Raw genomic sequence first — 25,424 nt, 5'->3', positions numbered from 1 at the left:
GAGGGGGCACGTCCCCACTGCCCGCTGCGCCCCTCTGCTTCCCTCCCAGCCCTGACCTGAGCTGCTTCCGGGAATATTAAAGGCCCCCAGCGGCTCTGTCCCCTCTCACCGTGAAGGACACCCCAGCTTCTGGGTGATCAGAGGTTGTCTCTGGGCACACCCCTGCCTCCATTCAGAGCCACGCTGTGTGGCTCCCAGACTCCAGGTCCTGTTGGTATGACCCAGGCACAGGCCTGAGAGCCCCCTCCTGAGCCCACGCAGGGGAGCAGACCCCACCATGAGCTGTGGGCTCCGCCTCCCTGGCAGCTCGCACCGGGCCTGGTACAGATCCCGATGGCAAGGACAGCACACAGGGCTCCATCCAGAGGCGACGCGAGGCCAGTCTGGTGGGCCTTGTCCCCACTCGAGTAGCCAGACAATTTCTTTTAACTCGAGGCAGCTCGGGCTTAGTGCAGAGCCCCCAGTGCCCGGCCCTGATGCCCGCTTGAAGAACGTCTGAGTCACGAGAGGACTCCTTTGGAGAAAGCAGCAATCAAGACGAGGGCTGCGGACCTTTTCCCTCGGGGAGGACAGAGGACGCCTGGGCTTGGTGAACTCGGAGTGGCTGGAGAGCGAACTGGAGAAAGGGGGTCACAGTGCTCCGTGGTCTTCACAGGATCCTAACAGTTGCTTTCTTTCTGACATTCTGCTCCTATCGAAGGAGGAGCCGTGCAGGGACAGAAGGCCAGGCGATTTGATGGAAACCAAAGGCAACCAGGCCCGCCGAGGCCAGGAGCTCTCGGTCTGCAATGAGGCAAATCGGAAGTCAACAAAATGGAGAGGGAGGCCAAGAGGACTGCGTGAACCTGCATGTAGCTCCCGCGTGTTTTATGAAGGCGCTGATTGGTGGAGAAGCCCACAGGGCTGGTCTCGAGGCAGAAAGTGAGGTCCCTGGGACAGGCAGCCAAAGGCGGGACTGAGCGCAGTTGATACCTGCCCGCACCTGGATGGGCAGGGCCGGCCTTGTTGGAGTGCTTACAAGTTCCTGGTGACTGTGTTAGGGGCTAAAGCTGTTTGGACACAAAGTAGATTTACTGTGAGGGAGACATTTTCCCAAGTGATTCTGTATCTCTCTCAGCAGTGAGATAACTGATGCCCATTTGTTTTTTAAAATCCAGTGACAGAAAAAAAAATGTATGCTCCGCATATTATTTAATTAGAGGGAAATATATGCTGTCTTTATTGTAACCCCCCCCACAAAAAAAACCACACCACACCACTAAACCAAGAACGCATTTGGTGTGCAAAAGAGGAGGTTCTTCCGGTTCTGAAGCTCCTTCTCGGCGCAGACCCGCATGCCCTGCACTTCGTCCAGTGCCTCGCGCCCTTGCCCTGGTCACTTCCGGGGATGAGAGCAGGACGGCATCTCAGTCAGTGTCCTCAGGGACGCAGGGCACCTCCCCAGGGCCCGCCACTCCTTCAGCCTCAGCGCCTGCGGGACAACAGAGGAGCTGTAGGGCTTCTGGACCTCGGTCCTCCTGCCTGGCCACCATCCACAGGGGAATCGGGAAAGGGTCAAGCCAGGGATCAGGCTGGGAGGGCAGCCAAGGGCCCTAATGTCTTAGAGACTCGGCACTGGAGGATGTCATGCTACTGACATTAGGGACGTCGCTGCTGGGCCGTGCGCCTGTCTCCTTTCGCTTTACAGCAGGTCTGAGGGCAGTGCTGCTATTAGTGTAGGGTTGGAATGGGCCTGTCATTATCGCCATTCCACAGGTGAAGAAACCGGGGCTCCGAAAAGGCAAGTCACTTTCCAGAGTCATTCAACTGGTGCAGAGCAGAGCCAGAGCTGGGCATGGTGGCGCATGCTTGTAATCCCGGTACTTGGGAGGCTGAGATAGGAGGATCACTAGGTCAAGGATAGCCTCAGCAAGTCAGGGAGACTCAGCAACCTAGCAAGACCCTGTTTCAAAACAAACACACAGAAGGGCTGGGAGTGTAACTGCGAGGTAGAATGCCCCCGAGTTCAAACCCCAGTAAAACACACACACACACAGCCAGGATCTCCAGAGCCCCTGTCCCCTGACCCAGGTTCTTATCAGGAAAAGTGCCCAGTAAGTGAAACCACATGCCCCTCCCCCAAACAGACCAGGTCCGCTCCACAAGACAACAGGAAGCGGTAGTGCCCCCCCCCCCGTGGCCCCACCCGATGCAGTGCCTGCAGGAGGCCCACACCATCCCCACTGCCTTGGAGTTTCCCCTTTGCAGGCCCCATCTCCCAACACCTCCCAGTACCTTCGAGGAGCTGCCCCAGGCTGCTCACCTCCTGGCGCTGAGTTAGGCCCGTGTGCCTCCAGGCAGCCCCCAGTGGATCAGTGTCCTGTGATCCAGGACTTGTAGGAAGCACACCGGGGAAAGCTGGCCTGGGAGGGCTGGCTGCCCACCAGAGAGGGACCCTCCAGCAGGGACTGGGTCAAGGGCTACGCTTGTGGCTGTGTGGATGTGGGTGCACACACTGCCTGGACCTGACTCCCAAACCCCACGGTGCCCTGGGTGCCTCAGCTGGCGATGGGATTCCGGGAGGGCCAGCCCGGGGCAGCTCCCACCTGGCCTACCTTGCCCACTCTCGCCTGACTGGAGTTTAGATCTGGAGACCATGAGCACTAAAGACATTCAGGCAAATACACTGGTTAAACCCAAACACTGGGGCGCAAGTAGGTTCATGCCATTTGGGGTCTGCAACCATTGTGTTCTTAGCTTTTCCCAGCCAATCCTCTCCCCACCCCTTCTGCCTCCCTCAGGCTCACAGCGGAGGTGTTCACAGTGGTGGGAGCCGCTGGCCACCTGGGGCCCCAGGGTTGTGAATGGGCTGTCTGCAGGATGCTCCTGTGCACCCATCACTCATCTCCACGTGGACTGAGGGACAGGAGGGTCACGGTGGGCCCGGGAAGGGGGCCTTCTACACCCCCTGCTTCTCAGCAAGCCCCCCCCCCCCCAGGGACACAAGGACATGAGAGGGCAACACCCGCCTTCAAAGTGGCTTCTGAAAGTTAATAAAACTTCCCAGCGCTTTCCCTACAGTGCACGCAACTCCAAAGGAAGCGAAGTGAACTCCAGCAGTGAGGTAGAAAAGGCCACACTTGCTCCGTGGAAACACAGTTTAATATTGACAGCAAGATCTCCGACCACTCACTTTTGGAACAGGATTTTTCAAATTGAGTAATTAGTTACCAAATAAGTATCAGTCCCCACGCAAATGTGTGGCCACCAATTCCAGTTCACCAGACGAGTCTGCCTTGAGGACTTACCCAGCGGGGCTTCGGAGTGTCCCTGCGGCCACCTGAGGCGGGGGAAGAGCAAAGCCAGCTCTCTGCTCGCGTCCTCCAGGTCCTGGCTGCCGTGGACGGCGTTGAAGGGCATTTCTGTGCCGTACTGAGCCCGGAGACTGGGGACATTGGCCACATGTAAAAGAAACGGTTGTTTCAGTTGAAAAGAAATATTTTGACTTCTGACATGATGACCAGCTACCAATGCGCATTCTGTATTTCTGTGAAATTGCTCTCTTTGTAAAATGACCAGAGCAGCGATAGCAGTGGCTGACAGTTGGGCACCGCGTGCTTCACCTGCAGGGTCTCATCACCTTTCACCAGGCCCTGAGGAGACTGCTACTCCCATTAAACATACAGGAGTAACGGTGGAACCTCGAGCTGTCATTGTGGCAATATTACTGCCAAGCACCTGTAGAGCTTAGTTAATCCTCACGATAACCCCATAAGGTAATGCCAACACACAGATGCTCTCGGCCCCTTAAAATGATGGCCTCTGGCTAAGTTCTCTTCTATCGTCTGGGTCCCTCAACATCCAGGTTACCTAGGCGTTGTGCTGGACAGGACGTCTGGACTCCAGCGGCCTCAGGACTCGCTCAGGGGAAGTGGGGAGGGAGGGCTGAGTCACCCAGGCACCGCAGATTCTCAGGCCATGCCCCACGCATGAATGGGGCCCTGGTATTTATATTCTGGAAGCACACTGGGACCCTGGGGTTGAAGAGTGACACCATCCAGCTGCAACCTTAGAAGAGGGCAAGTCGGGGGAGCAAGAGGCAGCCCCGCGAGGTGCGGTGGCACACACTTGTAATCCCTGCATTTGGGAGGCTGAGACAGGAGGATCACGGCTCAAGGCCAGCCTCATTTACTAAGTAAGGCCCTCTGCAACTCAGACCCTGTTTGAAAATAAAGAATAAAAAATAGGGCTGGGGGTGTAGCTTGAGGTGGAATGCCCCAGGTTCCATCCCCGGCACTACAAAAAATAAATGAATGAATAAATAAAAAATAGGGCTAGGGGCCCAGCTCAGAGGTAGAATGCCCCTGGGTTCAATCCCCAGTATTACAAAAAAGAAAAAAAAAAAGGGCTGGCACTGGATCAGTGGGGGTGTCTGTCTCCCCAAACATACGACATAAACCGTCAGTGTTGCCCACGATTCTGGACCAACCCCAAGGGGACAGTTTCTGAGGATGGCAGAGCCGCAGCTGGAGAGGTCACCTTTCAGGCTGCTCCCTCCTGGCCACGCTGGGGTCACAGGGCCCCATGAGGCTTCGCCAGGCTCTGACCACATCCTCGCTGCCCTCGGTCCTGGTGAGGAGGAGGAGGTGGCTCGGTCCGCTGCACATGTGACGTACCAGCTTCTCATACACCGCCTAGCACAGGGAGGGGAGATCGCTGTTGTGGGGCCGCCGTGCCTCCCGCCAGCCCACCGGGGCACTCAGACACCTCCTGGCCAGCTCCGCCTGCAAGGGTGGGCCCTAGAAAGGGTGACCAGCTGCACCCGGGGAACCCAGAGGGGGGACTTCAAGTTGGCTCAGTTGGGGGCGATCCTGAATCATCATAATGTTAAACTGAGGTATTTAAAAAACCTTACAAAGCCAGGCCTGATGGCACAGGCTTGAAATCCCAGCTTTGGGAGGCTGAGACAGGAGGATCGGGGTTCGCAGACAGCCTCAGCTACTTAGTGAGGCCCTCTGCAACTCAGTGAGACCCTGTTTCAAAATAAAGAATGAAAATGAGGGCTAGGGTTGTAGCTCGGAGGTAAAATGCCCCTGGGCTCCATCCCCAGTATAGGAAAAAAAAAAGACTGTGTAACAGTACTCCGGTTTCCCTCGGGGAACAGCTCTTTCCCGTTTCATTTGGTCCTAGTCTGATCAGTGACCATGATGCTTATCCACCCCTGACACACCCCTAACCCGACAAGTGTGGCTCCGGCCCAAGCTCAGTCACCCCAGCTCACGGAGAAGCCAGCAGAAGGCAGAGAGAGGTCAGATCCGAGTTCTATCCTGTCTCAGGGGCTTCTCAGATCTTCCTTTCTCTCTTTGCACTTTATGATAAACTCTTCCTTCAGTTTTCTTTAATTTTGTAAATTATAGAGTATCCTTCTAATAATTTTTTTTTAACTGAAGATTGAACCCAGGGGGTCATTCTATCTCCAAGCTATACTCCCAGCCTTTGGGTAGAACCCAGGGGCTATCCTCCCAGGCCTATTTTATACTTTATTTGGAAACAGGGTCTCACTAAGTTGCTAAGAGCCTCACTCAGTAGCTGAGGCTGGCTTAGGATTACAAGCGTGCGCCACCACGCCCACTCTTTTTTTTTTTTAAGCAGGGTCTTCCTAGAGTGCCGAGATTTTCACTAAGTAGCCAAGGCTGCCCTTGAGCCTGGGATCCTCTGGTCTCAGCCTCCCAAGCGCGGGGATTACAGGTGTGCACTGTCATGCCTGGCTCTAATAAATTCCTTATATAATTACTTAGAGTCAAAATCTTTTCCTTCTGGGGGACAGGGATGTAGCTCAGAGCATTTGCCTAACGTGCATAAGGCCCTGATTCAGAAATCCCCAGTGCCACAAGAAAAAAGAAAGAAAAAGAAAAAATAAATCCTTGCAACCATTGAATTTTACCTACTACAGGCTATAATCATATTCTTTTTTTTTTTTTTTGTACTAAGAATGGAACCCAGGGGCATTCTACCTCCAAGCTACACCCCCAGCCCTATTTTTTATTCTTTATTTTTGAAACAGGGTCTCACTGAGTTGCAACGGGCCTCACTAAGTAGCTGAGGCTGTCTGTGAACTGTGATCCTCCTGTCTCAGCCTCCCGAACGCTGGGATTACAAGTGCGCGCCGCCACGCCCGGCTATGACCATATTCTGCGGGCAAATTCATGACCTACTTGCTGTTTCTCTTCCTGTTCTTCGTGCCATCCTATCCTTTCCCACACCGCTCTCCATCTCTAAGCACAGCGTGGGGACGAGCGAGCTGAACATCTGGGGCAGATGTGCTGACCTCTCGGGCTCTGTGCTGGTAGAACAGTCGCATTTCTGCCTCCGTCACGATTCTCTCTTCATTGATTAGAATGTCAAACCCAGCTTCCTGGATCTGCAGAATATTTATAAGTAACCTGAATATGTATAAGGAGAAATCAAGCCCAAATTTGCATTTAACTGCGTTGAGATGTAAAAACGAAAGAGAAGCAACGTTACAGCACTGGGGACCCTCGTCCCCACAGCGCCTGTCTCGGTCAGACTGCACGTCTTCCCCTTCCTGAGTGGGATTCGAGTTCCTGCGCTCTTTATTTTTGTATTTATTTATTTATTGCGGTACTAGAGGTGGAACCCAGGGGCTTTCTATCTCCGGACTACGCTCCCAGCCCTATTTTATACTTTATTTGTAAACAGGGTCTCACTAAGTTGCTGAGAGCCTCACTCAGTAGCTGAGGCTGGCTTCGAACCTGTGTGATCCTCCGGTCTCAGCCTCCCAAGCGCGGGGATTACAAGCGTGCGCCCCCACGCCCGGCTTGAGTTCCTGCTCTTTAGAACCCTTCTTGCCCCAGCAGGACGCCACTGCCCGATGCCCCAAGGCTGTTTATCCCCCAGAGAGGAAATGGGGACAGAAGGGAAGGCAGGCCCTGTCCCTCTTACCTTCATCATAATCTCTTCAGCCTTTCCATGGACCACCGCATCTGGTTTAATGATTGCCAGGGTGCATGACTTCCCAGATGGCACTGAAATGGACCAGGGATGTAGCCATCAGACGCTGGAGTCTGGGGCTCTGGAGGCCACTCCCAGGGCAGGACAGTGCTACCAAACCGCAGCCTCCGTCCTGACTGTCCCCTGTGAAGGCGGGTGTGCCACCCCTGGGCTTCATCCTCCACCATGGCTCTGAGCCGAGGCGCTGGGCACAGCTCACTGGTGGTCTACTGGTTGGGGGCCCTTGGGTCAGCGTCCACCAGTCCGGCCAGCTGTGGCAACGAGGGAGGGACCACGGGATCGGAGGCACTGCATAGGCCAAGCCATAGGGAAGCCTGCGTCTGGCCACAAGCCGGCTCCACCTGCCCGCTCTCCTCCTGTTTGCACAAGCTTGGCCCTGGTGAGCACCTGTGCTGTACAGAACCCGGCCCAGCCCTCTACTTTCTGCTTCTTGGCTTTTACATCGCTTGTATTGCAATGAAACAAAATATCTACTCTGAAAATCTGTATGAAGAGAGTATGGCTTGGATAACTGTCTCCAGGGCCCACTGGTAAAGGCTGGGTCCCAGCCCAAGACGCTATCGGGGGTCCTTAGGTCACTAGGGGTGTGCCCTTGAAGGGGCCCCTTCCTCTTCCTCCTTTGCTCCAGCCATGAGGGGAGGGGTCCGCTCTGCCAGGCACCCCGCCACAACGCTCTGCCTTGCCACAGGCCCAAAGCATCCGGCCACGGGCTGACACCTCCAAAAGTATAACCAAGACCAACCTGTCCTTCACAAGCTGAGTCCCAGGTATTTATGCTAGTGACAGAAAGCTGACTAACAGTAGAAATCATATTAAGCCACGAACCTGTTAACTTTTCTGTAATTATAATTTTTGTGTGTGTCTGTGATACTGGGGCACTGAACCCAGAGGCATTCTACCTTTAAGCCACACTCCCAGCCGATTTTCTTTCTTATTTGGAAACAAGGTGTCACTAGGTTGATTCAAGTCTCACCAATTGCTGAGGCTGTCCTTGAACCTGCGATCCTCCTGTCTCCGCCTCCCAAGTACAGGGCTTACAGGCATGCGCTACCATGCCTGGCTTGTGATTACTATTTTTAACAGGCTATGAAGACTTGGACTCTTCTGATAAATTCCATTATAAACTGATTTGAGACCCCATGGAAGGTAAGATAGACCCCCTGGAGGGTGAGATAAGAAAAAAGGGGAGGGGAGGAAGCGGCAGAGGCCTGAGGAGCTGCCGAGCTTGGAGGGGGAGCCCTGGAGGAGCCGCTAATGAGGAGCAGCCAGAGACACAAAGGAGAACAAGAAGGTCACAACAGCTCAGAAGCCAAGAGAGAGAGAGGTTTTGAGAAGGAAGACACTAATGGCCGCATTCCGCAGAGAGCGCCACTTGACGTTTTCTCTTTCCTAGACTGCCCCCCTTACCTGTTAGCATGCAACTCAAGTAGTCCTGTGGAGAAAAACATGGACACACAGCTTTGCCGCTTCTCATGCCGGGGTGTGGCAGCGCATGCTTGTAACCCCAGCATTTGGGAAGCTGAGACAGGAGGATCACGGTTCGACGACAGCCTCAGCTACTTAGTGAGGCCCTTTGCAGCTCAGTGAGACCCTAGTTCGTTTATTTATTTACTCGTTTATTTACTTTTTTTATTTATTGTGGTACTGGAGATGAAACCCAGGGACATTCTACCTCCGAGCTACACCCCCTGCTCTATTTTTTATTCTTTACTTTGAAACAGGGTCTTGCTGAGTTGCAGAGGGCCTCGCTAAGTAGCTGAGGCTGGCCACAAACCGCGATCCTCCTGTTTGAGCCTCCTGAATGCTGGGATTACAAGTGTGTGCCACCACACCCAGCTAGTGACCCTGTTTCAAAATAAAGAATCAAAAATAGGGCTGGGGTGCAGCCCAGAGGTAGAATGCCCCTAGGTTCCATCCCCATCACTGAAGAAAGGAGAAGGAGAAAGAGAAGGAGAAGGAGAAGAAGAAGAAGAAGAAGAAGAAGAAGAAGAAGAAGAAGAAGAAGAAGAGAAGAAGAAAACAACTTCTCTTCCTAAATTAATCCCGGTGTCCCCGTGGTCTCCGCTGCCACCAAGACAGACTTTCCCAGCAACTGCTTGTCTTCCCCGGGCTCAGGAAGCGCCACCAAGCCTCTGCAAGCTGATACTTGGGGGATGAGGGCGTGGAGCTGTGGCGAATAGAAAGTCAAGCTTTCCCACTCAGATAAGGACTAGGAGACTCAGCGGGCGCCTTTGCCCTCCGTTACAAGCGCCACGCCTCCGTGTTACTAACTGGAGCTCTTCCCGAGACCCGCTGAGGGTCACGAAGCTCAGGCTTGCTCCCCCTGGACATGCTCAGAGCTGTGCAGTACCGGGTGCTGCTGAAGGTGGGGAGACACAGCCTGTCTCACAGCCCAAGCTGTGCAGTCTTCAGCCACACCGAGGCCGAGCCCGCCTCGTCCTGCCCACTCACCCGCGTCCGCGTCGCCACTGGCCTTTTCACAGAGAAAGCGCTCATCCTCATCAGAAAGAGTCTCATCTTTAATCTAGTACAAATGGGTCATGAACAGGAAGTCGTTAGCCAGTTAGTTTATTTCATTTATTAATTAATTTATGTATTTATTAATTAATTTATGTATTTATTGTTGGTGGTAGGTATTGAACCCTGCGGCATTCTACCTTCAAGCTACACCTCCAGTCCTTTTTATGATTTATTATTTACTTATTTTGCAGTACTGGGCTACACCGCCAGCCCTATTTTTTTAATCTTTTATTTTTTATTCTTTATTTTGAAACAGGGTCTCACTGAATTCCAAAGGGCCTCACTAAGTAGTAGCTGAGGCTGTCCTTGAACAGCGATCCTCCTGTCTCAGCCTCCCAAATGCTGGGATTACAAGCATGCACCACCACACCCATTGCAGTCTTTTATTTTTTGAAACAAGGTCTCACTGAGTTTTCGAAGGGCCTTGCTAAGTAGCTGAGGCTGTCCGCAAACCATAATCCTCCGGTCTCCGCCTCACGAGAGCTGGGATTACAAGCATGGTAATGCTACCACACTCAGCCTTTATTTTATTTTTTTGAAAGAATGTCTCACTAAATTGCTGCGGCCGGCCTCAAAGCTGTGATCCTCCTGTCTCAGCCTCCCAAGAGCCGAGATTACAGGTAAGTTAGCCAATTTACATTTAAATTACCACTAAGACCTTCAAACCCTGCAGAAGAAGGATTGAGACAGTGAGTCTCTTCCCCTCTCTTTGCCCCCCCCCAGCCTCCATGAAGGAAGCAGCTTGCTCCAACATGTGCTCCCACCGCAGGCCCCAAAGCATCCCGCCAAGCCCTTCAAAACTGTGAGCCACACTGACCTTTCCACTTCTGAACTTTATTACCTCAGGTATTTTGTTACAGTAACAGAAAGCTACCTAACACACTACTACTCAATTCTGGACATTTATTTTCCTTTCTGAATTTATTGTTAAGAGTTGAAGTAGGGAGCGAAAGAAAATGGATAAAAGACGTTAAAGGGCTCTGGATGAAGGGACATCTTTTAAAAGGCTTCAGAATGCAGATGCATCCCAGTGGGCATCGTGTGCCCTCCTGAGCCCTCTGTGAGGGGCAGACCCAAGCGGGATGCTTATAGAGCTCTCCTCAGAGAGCTACAGGAAAAGCAGGCGTGCGAGGAGGCTCTGCGCCCCCACTGTGGCACACTTGTGCGTCTGTGTCAAGAAGGGACCTCCACTTACCACTTTCCGCTCTGTGCCCTCAGCCACCACCTTCTTCTCGGCCTCCAGCTGCTCCAGGATGGTCTTCTGCAGCAGCGGGGCATTGGCTCCCCTCACCACAGCCACCAGCTCTCCTCCCTGCAGCAAGTTACAGGCCCCATGAATTCCTCTTCACAGATGCGCTTTCGAGAGACGCCAGAGGATTTAAGAGTAAAGCTGGGCTCAGGCACACGCCTGTAATCCCAGTACTTGGGAGGCTTGAAAGAGGAGGTTCATAAACTTGAGCCGGCCTCAGCAACTTAGTGAGACCCTTAGCAACTTAATTAGACCCTGTTTCAAAACAAAATAAGGCTGCGGGATGTAGCTCAGAGGTAGAATGTCTCTGGGTTCCATCCGCAGCATCCCTCCGCCCCCCAAAGAAGAGTACGCCCCAGGTCAAGGGCCAGGGAGCCCAGGCCCACAGGCTCCGCCTTCCTCGGCAGGGCAGGGGCTTACCTCTCCACTGTCTCCAGGCCTTCCCACCAGAGGGCCAACTGTTCTGCCCTCGGTGCTAAAACACCTCTTTCTGTGATCTCTACCTGGTACCCTGGGCCCCTCCTTTCAAAGCTTCCTTCAAGGCAACTGGCAGCTGGTTAAAGAAGGAACAGTAAACAAAACGTGTGGCTCATGCCGGCAGACGTTCTTAACAAATGTTTACTGAGCCCGTACTATGCCAAGCACCCCGGCAGAGGCCACGAACAGAAACACCAAACTCAGAAAGACAGTCGTCGCCCTCAGTGAATGAAGAGATGGTCATGCCAAAGAAATGACTACTGTGTATTGGGGGGATACAGGGGACTGAACCCGGGGGCATTCTATCTCCAAGCTGTGCCCCAATCCCCTTTTTTTATATTTTGTCTTGAAACAGAATCTCACTACACAGCTGAGAGTCTCTGTATCGCTCAGGTTGTCCTCAAACCAGCGATCCTCCTGTCTCAACCTCCCAAGTACTCGGATTACGGCATGTACTGCCGTGCCTGGCAGGTAATTACTTTAACAGGGGAACTTCTAAGGTGGTTGGCTCCCCAGGCTGGATAAACTTCCCGGTGGACATGTTTAGGGCCACCCTGAGTTTTCTGCTTTAACTGTGTCAAAAGTCTCTTTGTGAATTACTCACAAGGGAACAGATGTGGCTACAGGGGAGTTCACGTACTCTGGGGTTCCTTCCATCTTCACCGCCCCAGAGTGGGCGGCCGTGGGGTTTAAGACTGTGGCCAATTACGACTTACATCCTTCTTTTCTCTTTCTTTCTTTTTTATTCGTGTGTGTGTGTGTGTGTGTGATACTAGGGATGGAAACCAGGGGCATTCTACTTCCCAGCTACACCCCCTGCCCTATTCTTTATTCTTTAGTTTGAAACAGGGTCTCACTAAGTTGCAGAGGGCCTAAGTAGCTGAGGCTGGCCGAGAACCCAAGATCCTCCCTTCTCAGCCGAGAACCCAAGATCCTCCCTTCTCAGCCTCCCAAGCACTGGGATTACAAGCGTGTACCACGGCTTCGACTTAGGCTTTGACCAGCAGGGACGTCAGTGTCAAACCGCTGTGCTCGCCACCCTATCTCTGCCGCTGATCTCTGGCGTCCATGTCTCTGTGTCCTTCCTGCTGGCCCTCCCTCTCAGCCACATTTCATTGTGTGACCTTAGTTTCCCTACTAAAAGCCAAAGCTCAAGTAACATTTTGTAAGTTTCCAGCTTGGAAGACTGGCAGCGCTGAGGACAGGAGGCCAAAGACTCCCAGACTCAACATACCAGCTGGCCGGCCAGAGCCCTGGCTGAGCAGAGCCCTGCTCCTCTGCTCTGAGGGGCTGGCCAGCTGGGAGCAGCTCATCCATCTCCTGCCTCCACGTCTGGATGCCAGGTGTGAGGCAGGGCCCGAGGGAGCGCGGGGCTGGGCTTCCAAGTGAACTTCCAGGACCCAGAGCCGCTTGCACGGCCTCGACTCCCTCATTTCTCACTTTCTAGAAACATATCTTCACATTTTCCCATCAAAAAAGTGAATGCAGAGCTTCTTTACCCCATAAAGTATGGTTTTTGCTAAGAGTCCTCCTTTGCAGATGGAGGGGAGAGATCTCGAAGCCCTGTGTTCTCTGAGAGTGAGCCCCCAGCCTAGAATGTCCGGGAGCCCACTGGAGCGTGTGTATTTGAGCGACTTTTCCTTCCCCTGTGTGGCCGGCCAGGGAGGCTGCCCCAGCCAACAGTGTCCACAGGGGCTATCCTCTGCCTCCCGGACAGGCCCTGCCAGCTGCCATTCTCATCAGGGGCAGGACAGACGCATCGCCAGGTCTTAGGGCCTACGCGTGGCCAACAGTCTGGGGACCACGCTGCAAAGCAGCACCCCTTCTGAATTAACACCACGAGATGATCTCTTTGAATGCTAAGGATGTGCAGCCATCAAATAGTTCTCTTCAACAAATGTACTTACAGCATAAAACAGAAAGGTTGGCTCGCATTTCCCTCGGTATTTTTCAAGGACATCAAGACAGTCAGCCTCTACCTAAAGAAAACAAGCCGTCAGCAGCGCTGGGGTAGAGCGGGGACTCCATGCCGCCCTGACCCACTTCCCCAAGCGAAGGTGAAGCCGCCGCTTCTACTCACACCGTCCAGTCCACACCCAGGCAAAGCTGCAGGCTGAGAGAGGAGGAGCAAGGCTTCCTCCTGCCCCTCCCAGCAGCTCCATCGGTCCTAGGAGACCCACTGTGTGTAGACCCATTGACCCGTCCATGCCTGGCTTTTCTTAATAGTACATTTTTAAAAATGTGTAGAAGCTGGGCGTGGTGGTGCACGCTTGTGATCCCAGCCTTCGGGAGGCTGAGACAGGAGGATCGCAGTTAGCGGATAGCCTCAGCTTCATAGTGAGGCCCTTTGCGACTCAGTGGGACTGTTTCAAAATAAAAGAATAAAAAATAGGGCTGGCAGTGTAGCTCGAAGGTAGAAGGTCCCTGGGTTCCATCCCCAGTACCATAAATTAATTAATTAACTAATTAATTAATTTGAGAGTATAGCTTTCAGGTAGAATGCTCCTGAATTCAATCCCTAATACCAAGAAAATAAATAAACTACAAGGTATCACAATATAAAAAAAATCCACAGCAATTTGAAATAAGCAGTTACCAATTCCTGTTTTTTAAATTTTAAAAACGTTTAGTGTTGTATGACTTTTTGCTGAGAGACTCTTACTAGCGCGAAATGCAGAAGGTCCAGGCCGACCTCGTTCCTCATCCTCTGGAAGAGGCTCACCACGGGCTTGCAGGGGCCGCACCAGCCTTGGTAGACGTCCACAACTGCAGGGAGCCGAGAAGCGGGGCTCAGCGGAGCCACACCGTCCGCAGGCATCTCCTCCCTCTCATTCCAACCCCTGGCAGGGACGTCCATGCGCTGGGACGTCTGGCGGCCACAGGGATCTGTTACCCATCAGATTATGAGCCCGCACGGAAGCCCAGCTCTCCCTCATTCTTAAGAACTCGGCCTTCTGGATTCTAAATATAATGAAGCAAGGGGGGGAAATTTTTCATTTTCCTATGGTGGCTCCTTTGCCCCAAGGGATTTTCAGGCTGTACTAGGGTCAGGCCTGGCTCAAGTGCCCTCAGTGCGCATTCTAAAAGCAGGGCTACGAGGTCGCTGTGGGTGACCAGTCAGCACACAGTCGACTCCTGTCTACTCTGACAGTCAACACAGCTTTAACCTTTCCCCAATTAATTAAAAGGCACTTGCTTTGAGTAAAGTAGACTTTCATTAACTTTGTAAAAATCAGTACTTTTCTCCAGGAAAGCTGTCCTGGGAGAGCTAGATGTAAACTTGAATGGATTCCTCTGTCCTACTTCGTCCCAATCTATAGAGGGTGCCGGCGGGGGTGGGGGAGCGAACCCCTGGTCTGACTGCGGGAACTCTGAGGCCTGCAGGAAGCTGCACAGGCCACGCCCGCTCACGTACACCCGGTCACGCGGGACCTGCCCCGCCAGATCACCAAGAGCAGCGCGTGCTCGGCCGTGACTTAGTAGTGGACACATTTTAAGGAAGGAATGTTCTAGAAGACCTCGCCACCCACGGAGCTGGCACCTAATCCACACAGGTGGGCAAATCTGTTTAACAGCTGGGGTAGCACAGTCACGAAAGAGTATAAAGTTTTACTTATAATTTATTAAGCCTGCCAATTTTAATAGCACACAATTTTGATTTTGCTTTTCGCAGAGTTTACATTTCTATACCAAGTGAGAACTCTTAGTATAAGACAATATAAATTATCATATTAAAACCAGCACGAGATCTGGCAGCACCGTGTCAACACTGTTCTGTACCAGCCCGGGAAGGAAGGCTTCCTGGAGGAGGAGGGGGAGGTGTGGTGAGAACCTAGGCGTGGACGGAGCCAGGCAGGGCAGGGGCTGGAGCTGCCGCAGCCCTGCGGGGGCAAATGGTGACAGGGACCACTGGAGGAGCCCAGAACGTGGACTGGAGAATTGGCTTTGGTACGTTTAGAGAAGAGCGGGAGCTGACTCTGGAGCCGCAAGCAGACATCTGTATTTTGCTTTTCGCCAAATGCCCAGTGAGATGGATATTGTTATCCCAGGATAGAGATGATAAAACTGAAGTTCACGGAGGTAAAGAAACTGGCCCAAGGTTAAGACAAACAAGCGAACAACAACAGAAGATATACATATATATTCCTGAAAACTCGTTAAGGTAAAGGAGCCACGTTGGGAAAATTGTTTCCTGCAATCCTTTATTTTATTTAAAATTCAGAATGCTGAGTTCATTATATCATCATGTATCTCCTCTTATGTGTGTGTATGTATGCATATAAATAGACTGACTCCGTATTCTGAGTTCTAAATATATATTCGCATCATATCAACCAGCAGGTCTCAGTCTGCTGCTGCTGCTGTAACAGGACACCATGCTGGATCATTTATAAACGACAGACATTCATTTCTCACAGTTTTGGAGGCGAAAGAGTCCAAGACCAAGACTCAGGCTGAGTTGTCTAGTGAAGGCTGCATCCTCTAGAAAAGAGGAATATTGTATCCTCATGTTGGAAGGCAAAGGACAAGAGGGACCCACTCCCTCCATCAAGCCCTTTCATACAAGCACCTGCTCCCATTCTTGAAGGACAAGCCCTCCTGGCCTCGTTACCCCTTGAAGGCCCCACCTCTTCCTACCAGCACATTGGCCATTGAGTTTGAACACCTGAATTCAGAAGGACACATCCCAGCCACAGCAGAGCCAGACCAAGCGTGGAGCCAGGTCTATCCTGGTCCTAGCCCACACTCTTCCAAAGGCTCCTTGGTTCAGCCAAGGAGCGCAGTTTTGCAGAAAGTGAGGTGCTCGCTGGCTGTGGGAGGCATGAGGAGGCTGGAGACAGGCGCCACAGTGGGGTAGACGGGAAAGAAGGGGGAAGCCACATACCTTCAAAGAAAGCGGAGACATGGGGTGAAAGTCGAGGGGGCGTGAGAAGGACCCACCTTCAAGTCTGGCAGAGGAGAAGAACCGGGTGGCCCTGGGGAGGGCTGGAGTGGGGGAGGAGTGCAAGCTCGACTGCACAGGGCGGGTGTCCAGGGCCTCCTTAGAACTCACACTGAAGCCGGGTGTGGTGGCGCACGCTTGTAATCCCAGCATTCGGGAGGCTGAGACCTGGAGGATCGCAGTTCGCGGACAGCCTCAGCTACTTAGTGAGGCCCTCTGCAACTCAGTGAGACCCGGTTTCAAAATAAGGAATAAAAAGTAGGGCAGGGGGTGTAGCTCGGAGGTCGAATGTCCCTGGGTTCCATCCCCAAACCCACACACACAAAAAAAAAGAACGCACACTGAGATTAGCATCTTGGACCAGCTCTGCTTGAATACATCATATTTGGCTGAGTGGGATTTGTTTGCAAGCGGACAAATTCCCAGGGACCTGGTGTCATCTCTGAGGTGCGGTCTTTGACATCTTTATTTATTTATTTTTTAGGTGGTACTGGGGTTCCTGGAAGCCCTTCTACCTCCGGGCTACACTCCCAAACCTATTTTATATTTTTTTATTTGGAAACAGGGTCTCTTAAGCCAGCGCGGCTGGCTTCGAACCTGCGCGATCCTCCTGTCTCCGCCTCCCAAGCGCGGGGATTACAAGCGTGCGCCACCACGCCCGGCTGACGTCTTTGACTAGACCCAGAAATGTCTAATCCCTCCTTCCTCCGAGCTTGTCACCTGCCTGCCCCACCCATGAAAACTGTTAGCTTCAGTGTTTGGTTAACTTTTAAGATTCCTTGTCTAAAGTTTCTATAAAAGTAAGATGCTGGCTACAGACGGGCGGGAGAATTGTCACCTATCTCCTCCTTGACCCCCCAATCATTATATTCCCTTGAAATTGTTACATCGGGCTTGTGTCATTGTTGTGTGAGAAAGACTAGCGTTAGGGACCTGCCTGAGAGCAGAGACCTTCCCTGGTGGGAACTGTGGCACAGTTTGCAGGAAGCCGCGGGGAGCACCGACCTTCTGTGGCAGGAACCACGAAGCCATTATTAGGGGCTGCATGAAGCAGAACCCTCCGTGGCGGGGCCGCGGGGCAAGCAGCAGCCTCCAGAGCCACCAATAGGTGGGCGCCTGGGACCAACCAGAAAGTCCCAGCCAAGAGACCACGGCCGTCAGGCACCCAGGAGAGGCCGGCGGCGTCCGCGGCATCCGGACCAGGGTGACACTGGGCTCCCTGAGAACAGAATTCCCACGACTGACAGCTGTTTGGCTTTCTGAGCACTGCGGAGGGCAAAAGAGGCACCCCTGACGAGGTTACAGAGGGAGAGGGGGGCGAACGAGGGGCCCCGGAGGGGACACGGGGACCTGGAAGGCTGGCAGCAAGATAGAAGACAGTGGAAGGAAGGGCGGATGTGATGGCCGCGTGCGTGCACCTGCGTGTGTAAGCTGGAACAGGCCTGCAGGAGAAGAGAGGCCCGCTTCCAAGCCTTCCAATCCAAGATGGCAGCTGGCCTTGCTGCTTGCTGCCTGAGAGAGAGGGAAGAGCATATATATATATATATATATATATATATATATATATATATATATATATATATATATACTGTGTGTGTGTGTGTGTGTGTGTGTGTGTGTGTGTGTGTCCAGCCTGCCTGGTGACCAGGGGCTGGGGAGCCTCCAATCAGCACAGGCTCCAGGGCCGCTTGGAGCAGGGTGAGCGTTCAGTAGCTGCTATCCACACACAAGTAGATGCTTCTCAGGGTGCTGGGCACACACAGGTTCTCAAAAAAAATTGTTGTTAAGGACATACAAATACTGGTTCATTCACCCTGGAGCTGTGTGTGTTCTCGTTGCCCAGATAAGAAACAGACACAACAGTTAAGCCCTGGCACACTTTAAAAGGCTTTATAATCCCTCAAGTAAGAAAGTGTGGCAACATTCACACCCACGCAGCTGCAGCCATGCAGCCGGCATTTGTTTAGCACCCACCCCTGGGTAGGTGCGGCTGAAACAAGGTATTAAAAATTAAAAGCCAGGGCTGGCCAGACACAGTGGTGCACACCTGCGATCTCAGTACTTTGGAGGCAGATTGGAGGCCAGCTTCAGCAACTTAGTGAGACCCCCAGCAACTTAGCAAGACCCTGTTTCAAAATAAAAATAAAGCCAGGCATGGTGGTGCACGCTTATAATCCCAGCAGTTAGGAGGCTGAGACAGGAGGATCGCAGTTCGCGGACAGCTTCAGCTACTTAGGCCCTCTGCAACTTAGTGAGACCCTGTTTTCAAATAAAAAATATAAAATAGGGTTGGGGTGTAGCTCAGAGTTCAGTTGCCCCTGGGTTCAACTGCCAGTACCACCAAAAAAAAAAAAAAAATAGCCAGCCATAGTGGCACATGCTCATAATCCCAGGACTTGGGAGGCTGAGACAGGAGGATTACAGGTTGGCAGCCAGCCTCAGCTACTTAGTGAGGCCCTTTGCAACTCAGTGAGACTCTGTTTCAAAATAAAGAATACAAAATAGGGCTGTGGATGTAGCTCGGAGGCAGAATGCCCCTGGGTTCAATTCTCAGTACTGCAAAAACAAACAAACACAAATAAATAAATAAATACATAAATAAAAAATAAAAAGGCTGGCTGTGCAGCTTAGAGGTAGAAACCCCTGGGTTCAATCCCCAGAACAACAACAACAACAAAAGCAACCCCGTATGCAAATCCAGGGGGGCGCTGTGGTAGCACCTGCAGGAGTGTGTGTCTGGGGCTTGGCCGAGCCCGGGGGGCTCCCAGGAGGAAGTGACCAGCACACGGAGGTCCAGGAAGGAGTCCATGGAGGACGCTCCTTTTGAGCTGCGCCTGGGAATGAGGAAGGCTCCTAGGGGCCGCGATGTGTCACGGGGGCCAGGGAGAAGCGAGGGCAAAGCCAAGAAGCAGGGAAGGTTCACTGAGTTGCGCTCAGGGGAGCCCTTAGAGATCAGGACAGGCCTCGAGACACAGTGGGGGGGGGCAAGGAGACGGAGCACGAGAGAGGGAGAGTTCCTGAGTCCCGCAGAGTCGGTTGGTGGGCTACAGAGACACCAGGCATGACGGCAGACACAAGCTGACATGTTTACTGTCTTGTTTTTGTGGTCCTGAGGATTGAACCCAGGGGCGATCTGCCTCTGAGCTCCACCCCCAGCCCTAGTTTATTTTATTTATTGAAACGGGGTGTCACTAAGTTGCCGAGGCTGGCCTCCAACCTGCAAGCCTCCTGTCTCAGCCTCTTAGATACTGGGATGACAGGTGTGCGCCACGGCACCCAGCCAGACATGTTTTTAAAGAGAAGTGAGCAGACAGGCAGAGAATAACAGAGCCCAGTGACAGCTAGACAGAGGGAAGATGGAGATTGCGGGCGGGGTGGTGGCTTCCAAGACAGCTCCAAGGTGGCTCCAGCTTCCGGGGACGCCGTCGTGTACACGCCTGCCCGAGCACAGGCTGGACCTGGTGATGGGCTTTGAAGGGGCAGACGAGGCAGGAGGGTAGGAAGTCGCCTTCGGAATGGGGCTGAGGAAAGGCAGACTTCACCCTCAGGCTCTCTGAGCGCTGCTGGGGAGGAACCAGTTAGCAGGCTGAGCCGCGGGGCCTCACAGAGAAGCTGGGACCACAGTCCGCGAGGACTTGAATCTGCCAGCAGCCTTCCAAGTCCTGCAGCAACTTAGAAGCAAATCTGCCCTGAATTGAGCCTTGACACTTTCACTGCACCCCGGTGGGAGGCCCTGAGCCAGGGGCACCCAGCTAAGCTGCCTCTTGACTTATCACCCACAGGGACTGGGGTAATAAATGCCCACTGCTTAACCCCACTAGGTTATGGTAAAGCGTCCTGCAGCAGTGGGTGATGGATGCCAGGCGGTGAGGGCCCAGGAGGATGTGGACCTGGCCGCGCCGTTTCCTAGTAACTGCAGCTCCTCGCCCATCCCCCGTGAGGCCTGCTTCTCTGTCCATTCAGCAAGTTCGAGGAGATCCCCATTTGCTTTCAAATGCTATTTTCCTTTTGTGCCTCAGGTAAATAGATGTTTCTGTTTGTGTTTGTTTTTTGTGGTACTGGGGATGGAACCCAGGGGCTTTCCTACCTCCCAGGCTAGACTCCCAGACCTATTTTATACTTTATTTGGAAACAGGGTCTCACTAAGTTGCTGAGAGCCTCACTAAGTAGCTGAGGCTGGCTTCGAACCTGTGCGATCCTCCTGTCTCAGCCTCCCAAGTGCTAGATCACAAGCGTGCGCCACCACGCCCGGCTAGAAGATGTTTCTGTAACTGAACACCAAATAACCCTTACTACAGCGGTCAGCTCTAAAACAGGCCAACGCTCTTACCTGACGGCACTCACTCATTTCCTGAGCTGAATTTACGTCGTTCAGGCCAGATAGAATTACAATAGTTTCCCTTTATGCTCAGTGATATGTTCCAAGATCCCCAGGGGATGCTCAAAGCCGCAGCGAGTAGCAACCTTATTCATTCTGCACTTCAGTCGCAGGATGATCTGATAATGAAGCTGGCTGCGAAGAGACTAATGGGCAGGCGGCGTATACTGCACCGACTCGCTGGAAGATCCCCGGTCTGGTGGGCGGGCCGTGTGGGATGCCATCACTCTACCTAGGATGGCATGCAACTTAAAGCTTATGAGTTGTGTATTTCTGGATCACGGTAGGCCACGGGTAACTGAAACCGCAGATGGGGCAGGTCGGGGGGACTGCTGTTCACAGACACAGACAAACGCCCTGGTGTTTGGGAGGCTCCAGGGACAGGAAAATGGTGCTCATGGCAGCCCTCCCCTTCACCTCAGCACCTCATTCAACAGTCTTGAGAAGAACAGATCGAAAGATTCTTTTGTTTTAAATTACCAGTTAGTCCTTTGGAACTGAGCATTTCTTCCCAAAGCTCCTGGGTGCTGATGTTGACCTAGGAGCCAAAAAGGATCAAAGGCTGCATCACTGCCAGTGCAGGTGGGGAACAACTTGCTGTTTTCTCTGGACTTCACTCTTGCTCTGAAATACTTGGAAACACAGTTCCAATGTCCCTGCTCCTCAGTCTTTTCTCCTCCCCTCCCCAGGAAAACTTGGTATCGTTAAAGTATACACAGACAGTATCATACCATGGTTTTTCTTCAATCTCTGTTTTCACTCGGTATCCGAAATACTAAATTGAATTTGTTGGCATTCATATTTTCCCTCTTATCTAAAGAGTTCTGGTTCACATTAGTTATGAAATACAAGGAGAAATGCATAATTTCCCCCTCCATTAATAGTATACATTTTCATATCATGTATACGAAATACATTTTTACATCGAAATGATTTTAAACTTACAGGAATTTTGCAAGTATGGCACAAAGAGAATTTGGGGGTGCTTTTTAAGATATTTTATAGTAAATTATCAGCCTTTATCCCATCATTCCTGAATACATTATCCTATATAGCTACAACATAATCTCAAAATCCATGGGGAGGCACTGATATATTAAGACCGTTCCATCCTTAGATATCATTCAAGTTTTACCAATTGCCCCAGTAATGTCTTAGATAGCAGAGAAGGTAATCAAAAGCATGCACTAAATTTACTGGTCATATCTCTTTAGTCTCATCTGTCTGGAATAATTTCCTTCCTTCCCTCCCTCCCTTCCTTCATTCCTTTTTTGGTAATGGACACTGAACCTAGAGACAATTCTACCTCCAAGCTACACACCCCAGCTTTTTATTTAATTTTTAAAAATTTAGAACAAGGTCTTGCTAAGTCGCTGAGGCTGGCCTTGAACCTGCATTCCTCCGGTCTCAGCCTCCCAAGTCCTGGGAGTATAGACATGCACCACCACACCTGACTCATCTGGAATAATTCTTACGTCTTTCTTTTATTTTTATGGTCTCAATACTTTTGAAAATATATGCCATTTGCTCTGTGGAGTGGACCACAGTGAGTCTGTCTGATGTTTCCCACTGATTAGGTTCAGACAGTACATCTCTGGATTGGCTGGAGGCTTGGAGAAGCTGAAGGTGGTCCCTCTCAGCACATCCCATCAGGAGATGCACAGTTTCAATCTGCCCCCTACTGATGATGTCACTTTGACCCCTGGAGCAAGGTGGTAGTCTCCGGCTCCTGCACTAGAAAACGGATTGCCTTTCCCTTTGCAATGAATAAGTTTCTTGGGGGAGCTACTTGGAACCTATTTAAATTAGAACACCAGGAAAATTATAATTTGTTCTTAGTACAAGTATGCTAAAATCTGCATCCCTTTAGAAAAACAGGATAAAGCCAGGCGTGGTGGCGCACACTTGTCATCCCAGCATTTGGGAGGCTGAGACAGGAGGATCCAGGTTTGTGGACAGCCTCAGCTACTTAGTGAGGCCCTTTGCAACTCAGTGAGACCCTGTTTGAATAAGAAATAGGGCTGGGGGTGTAGCTTGGAGGTAGAATGCCCCTGGGTTCCATCCCCAGTATCGCAAAAAATAAAAATAAAAATAAATGAAGGTGCTTTTGACTAGGTGTGATGAGACACACCTTGAAATCTCAGCACCTGGGAGGCTGAGGCAGGAAGATGCAGGTTCCCAGCCAGCCTCAGCAACTTAGACCCTGTTTCAAAATAACAAAAGGGTTGGGGATGTAGCTCAGAGGTAAAAGCCTCCTGGGTTCAAACCCTAGCAACAAAATCAATCAATTAATTAATTCTAAAAAGATAGGATATGTTACTTGTAATAACAGCAGAAAATAAATAACATCTGCAAACCCTCTGTTAAAGGTCCTCTCTTTAAAGAAATGCACTCTTTACTTTTTGTTTGTTTCTATGGCAAAAGAAACAAACAGAAAGGCCCTCTGGGTGTCTTAAATGAAGTAGAGTGAGTGGGACTCATGTCGTCCCGGGTCCACAACTGGAGGTAGAATGCCCCTGGGTTCCATTCCCAGTACCTCAAATAACAACAACAACAACAACAACAACAACAACAACAACAACAACAGTTATTGCCCCCAAAGAGGAGACAGGGCATAAACACATGATATAACCATGGGGACCAATCCTCCCAGAGGCGCCATGCGAAGCATTCAGACCAGCCTGGAAGGATCCAGAGGCGGCTCATTGTACCAGCTCTACAGGTTCTGGACTGCCTCTCCTGTTTCCACAGAGGCCACGGGGCGCCCAGCAGTTCAGGAAATGATGCACACAGCAAAACAACTGGGAGGACCAGGTGCTCAGAACACACCACAGACAAAAGATTCCTGACTCCAGAGTCAACAACATCAGGGCTGGGACACCCCAAGGGACAGCCCATGGTATCTTGGGGGGACAAGCCAAAGCCCTGAGAGCTTATATGACGGCTTATTTTCTATTTTTTTTTTAATTTTTGGTATCAGAGATTGAACCAAAGGGCATTCTACCTCTGAGCTGCACCCCCAGCATTTTACATTTTTTTAAATTTTAAAACAGGGCCGAGGCTGGCCTTGAACCTGTGATCTTCCCATCCCAGCCTCCCAAGTACTGGGGATATAGGCGTGTGCTACCATGCCTGGCTGTGCAATGTATTTAAAATCACAGAGTTGGTTAAGAAAAGACTACGAAAACTAAATTAGTGACTGTAGCCTGAGGAAACACGCTCACCCAGTCCCAGGGCCCATGCACGCGTGTTTTAACCGTGACTTTAGAAGCACCAGCTACTTCCTGTCCAGGATCAAGGAGACAAGCGGTGACACTCACAGATTTGTCTAAATGCAATTGAAATAAGGCACTCTGCAATACAAACCTTAACACATACTATGTCTCAAAACTGACACGCATAGCAGAACTCCAATGAATCTGTGTCCTATTCTCTGAGTTGGCTGCAGTCGTCTTTGAACACACACAAACCATGGAATTATGGAATTCCATATGGAATTGGAATGGAATTATGGAATCGCATGGGATACGCTAGTTCATCTTTTCTTGGTTTTGAGCTCTTGTTTTATTTGAATGCATGTGTGGGGCTTTCACGCAGTAAAGCAAAAGAGCCCAGTTTTGTTTACATGTAAAACATAAAAAGTTTGTCATCACCAGGGATGCGAGATTTTTTTTTTTTTTTTTTTTTTTTTTACTTTAAGCTACAAGGATATAACGCTGAAGTTCGAGCACTCTGTCACTGCTGGCCAGAGGACATCCCTTTTATACTGTGTCCCCCACATCCAGCCCCAGCCAGAGCTGGGAGCCCGCGACCCTGGGGCTTACCTGCAAGGGGATGTCCTTCTTCCTGCTGCCCATGGCTCTGCAAAGAAGACCGAGCAGGTTACCGCGGGCTGGGCGGCCCAGGCCTGGCGCCCCTCCAGACCCGGCCCCCGCCCCTTCTGAAGGTGCTCGGTGGGCAGCAGATCGCTCGCTGCTGTAGGATGAACAGCGCCAGGAGGAGCGGAGCCTGCAGGCCCCCGGCTCCGGGCTGGCCAGCGCCTTTCTGGGGTGGGGGCTCACCGGCGAAGCCCCTCTCCCACCCCCGAGCGGGCCTGGCACCTGTCACACCTCGGAGGGCCGGCTGAGGAATCCAGGCCCAAACAAAGCAAAAAAGAGGATCCTGCTGTCCCTGGTGTCCCCGTGCACTACCGGGAAACAGCCGCCGCGAACGCTCTCTCGACAGGTGCGCGGTGCTCGGCGCTCCGGGAGAGGTCCCCGAAGGACTCTGCGGCCGAACCTCCGCGGTCGTCCTGGCAACGCAGCGCCCCGCCCCCCAGCCCGGAAAGCCTGCGGCGCGCAAGCCACGCCCACCAGGGAGACTCCGAGTCTACTATAGGTCGGGGGCGGTTGTCCCACCCCTTGCCGGCCTCTCAGAGCACTTTCATTGGCTGGAGAGCATGCCAATCTTTGGAGGCTCTGGTTGGAAGACCCGTTCCTTCTGTGCTTTGTACTCTTGCATTCCTGAGTCCCTGCATCCTACCTACCCCGCCGCCGATGTGCAGCAGCTTTTCTTCTATTATATATTTACACAATGCGCCCCACACGGGAGACTGGTTTTTGAGAGATGGAAAAGGGTTCTCTTCAAGAAAAAAAGAAAATGCAGAATTTCAAAATTATAAAATTTAAATCAAGCGGAACAAAAACAAAGCAGTTAAAAACATGATGGATACGAAACCCAAGTCTATCAATAAATATTCACTTTTTTTTTTTTTTTTTTGCAGAACTGGGGATTGAACCCAGGAGCATTCTACCTTCAGTCTAAGCCCCAACTCTGTTTGTTGTTGTTGTTGTTGTTGTTGTTGTTGT

The 25,424-nt window shown here is 51.7% G+C and overlaps 1 protein-coding gene across 1 annotated transcript; it reads right to left on the bottom strand.

The window, feature by feature from the left end:
* Positions 1-1,375: 1,375 nt before the first annotated feature.
* NME9 (NME/NM23 family member 9) lies at positions 1,376-24,434 on the bottom strand (the record flags this gene model as incomplete). The annotated part of the gene is made up of 13 exons (XM_080696609.1): positions 1,376-1,471; positions 2,595-2,626; positions 2,824-2,895; positions 3,288-3,424; positions 4,519-4,673; positions 6,308-6,400; positions 6,943-7,025; positions 9,463-9,535; positions 10,727-10,843; positions 13,165-13,236; positions 13,920-14,023; positions 21,058-21,115; positions 24,402-24,434. The coding sequence occupies 13 exons, from the start codon at positions 24,432-24,434 to the stop codon at positions 1,376-1,378; spliced, it is 1,125 nt and encodes a 374-aa protein (XP_080552735.1).
* Between the last annotated feature and the right edge of the window lie 990 nt (positions 24,435-25,424).

The sequence above is a fragment of the Muscardinus avellanarius genome (assembly GCF_963383645.1).
Source record: "Muscardinus avellanarius genome assembly, chromosome: 5".
NCBI lineage: Eukaryota > Metazoa > Chordata > Mammalia > Rodentia > Gliridae > Muscardinus > Muscardinus avellanarius.
This window is presented reverse-complemented; position numbering and strand designations above follow the sequence as displayed.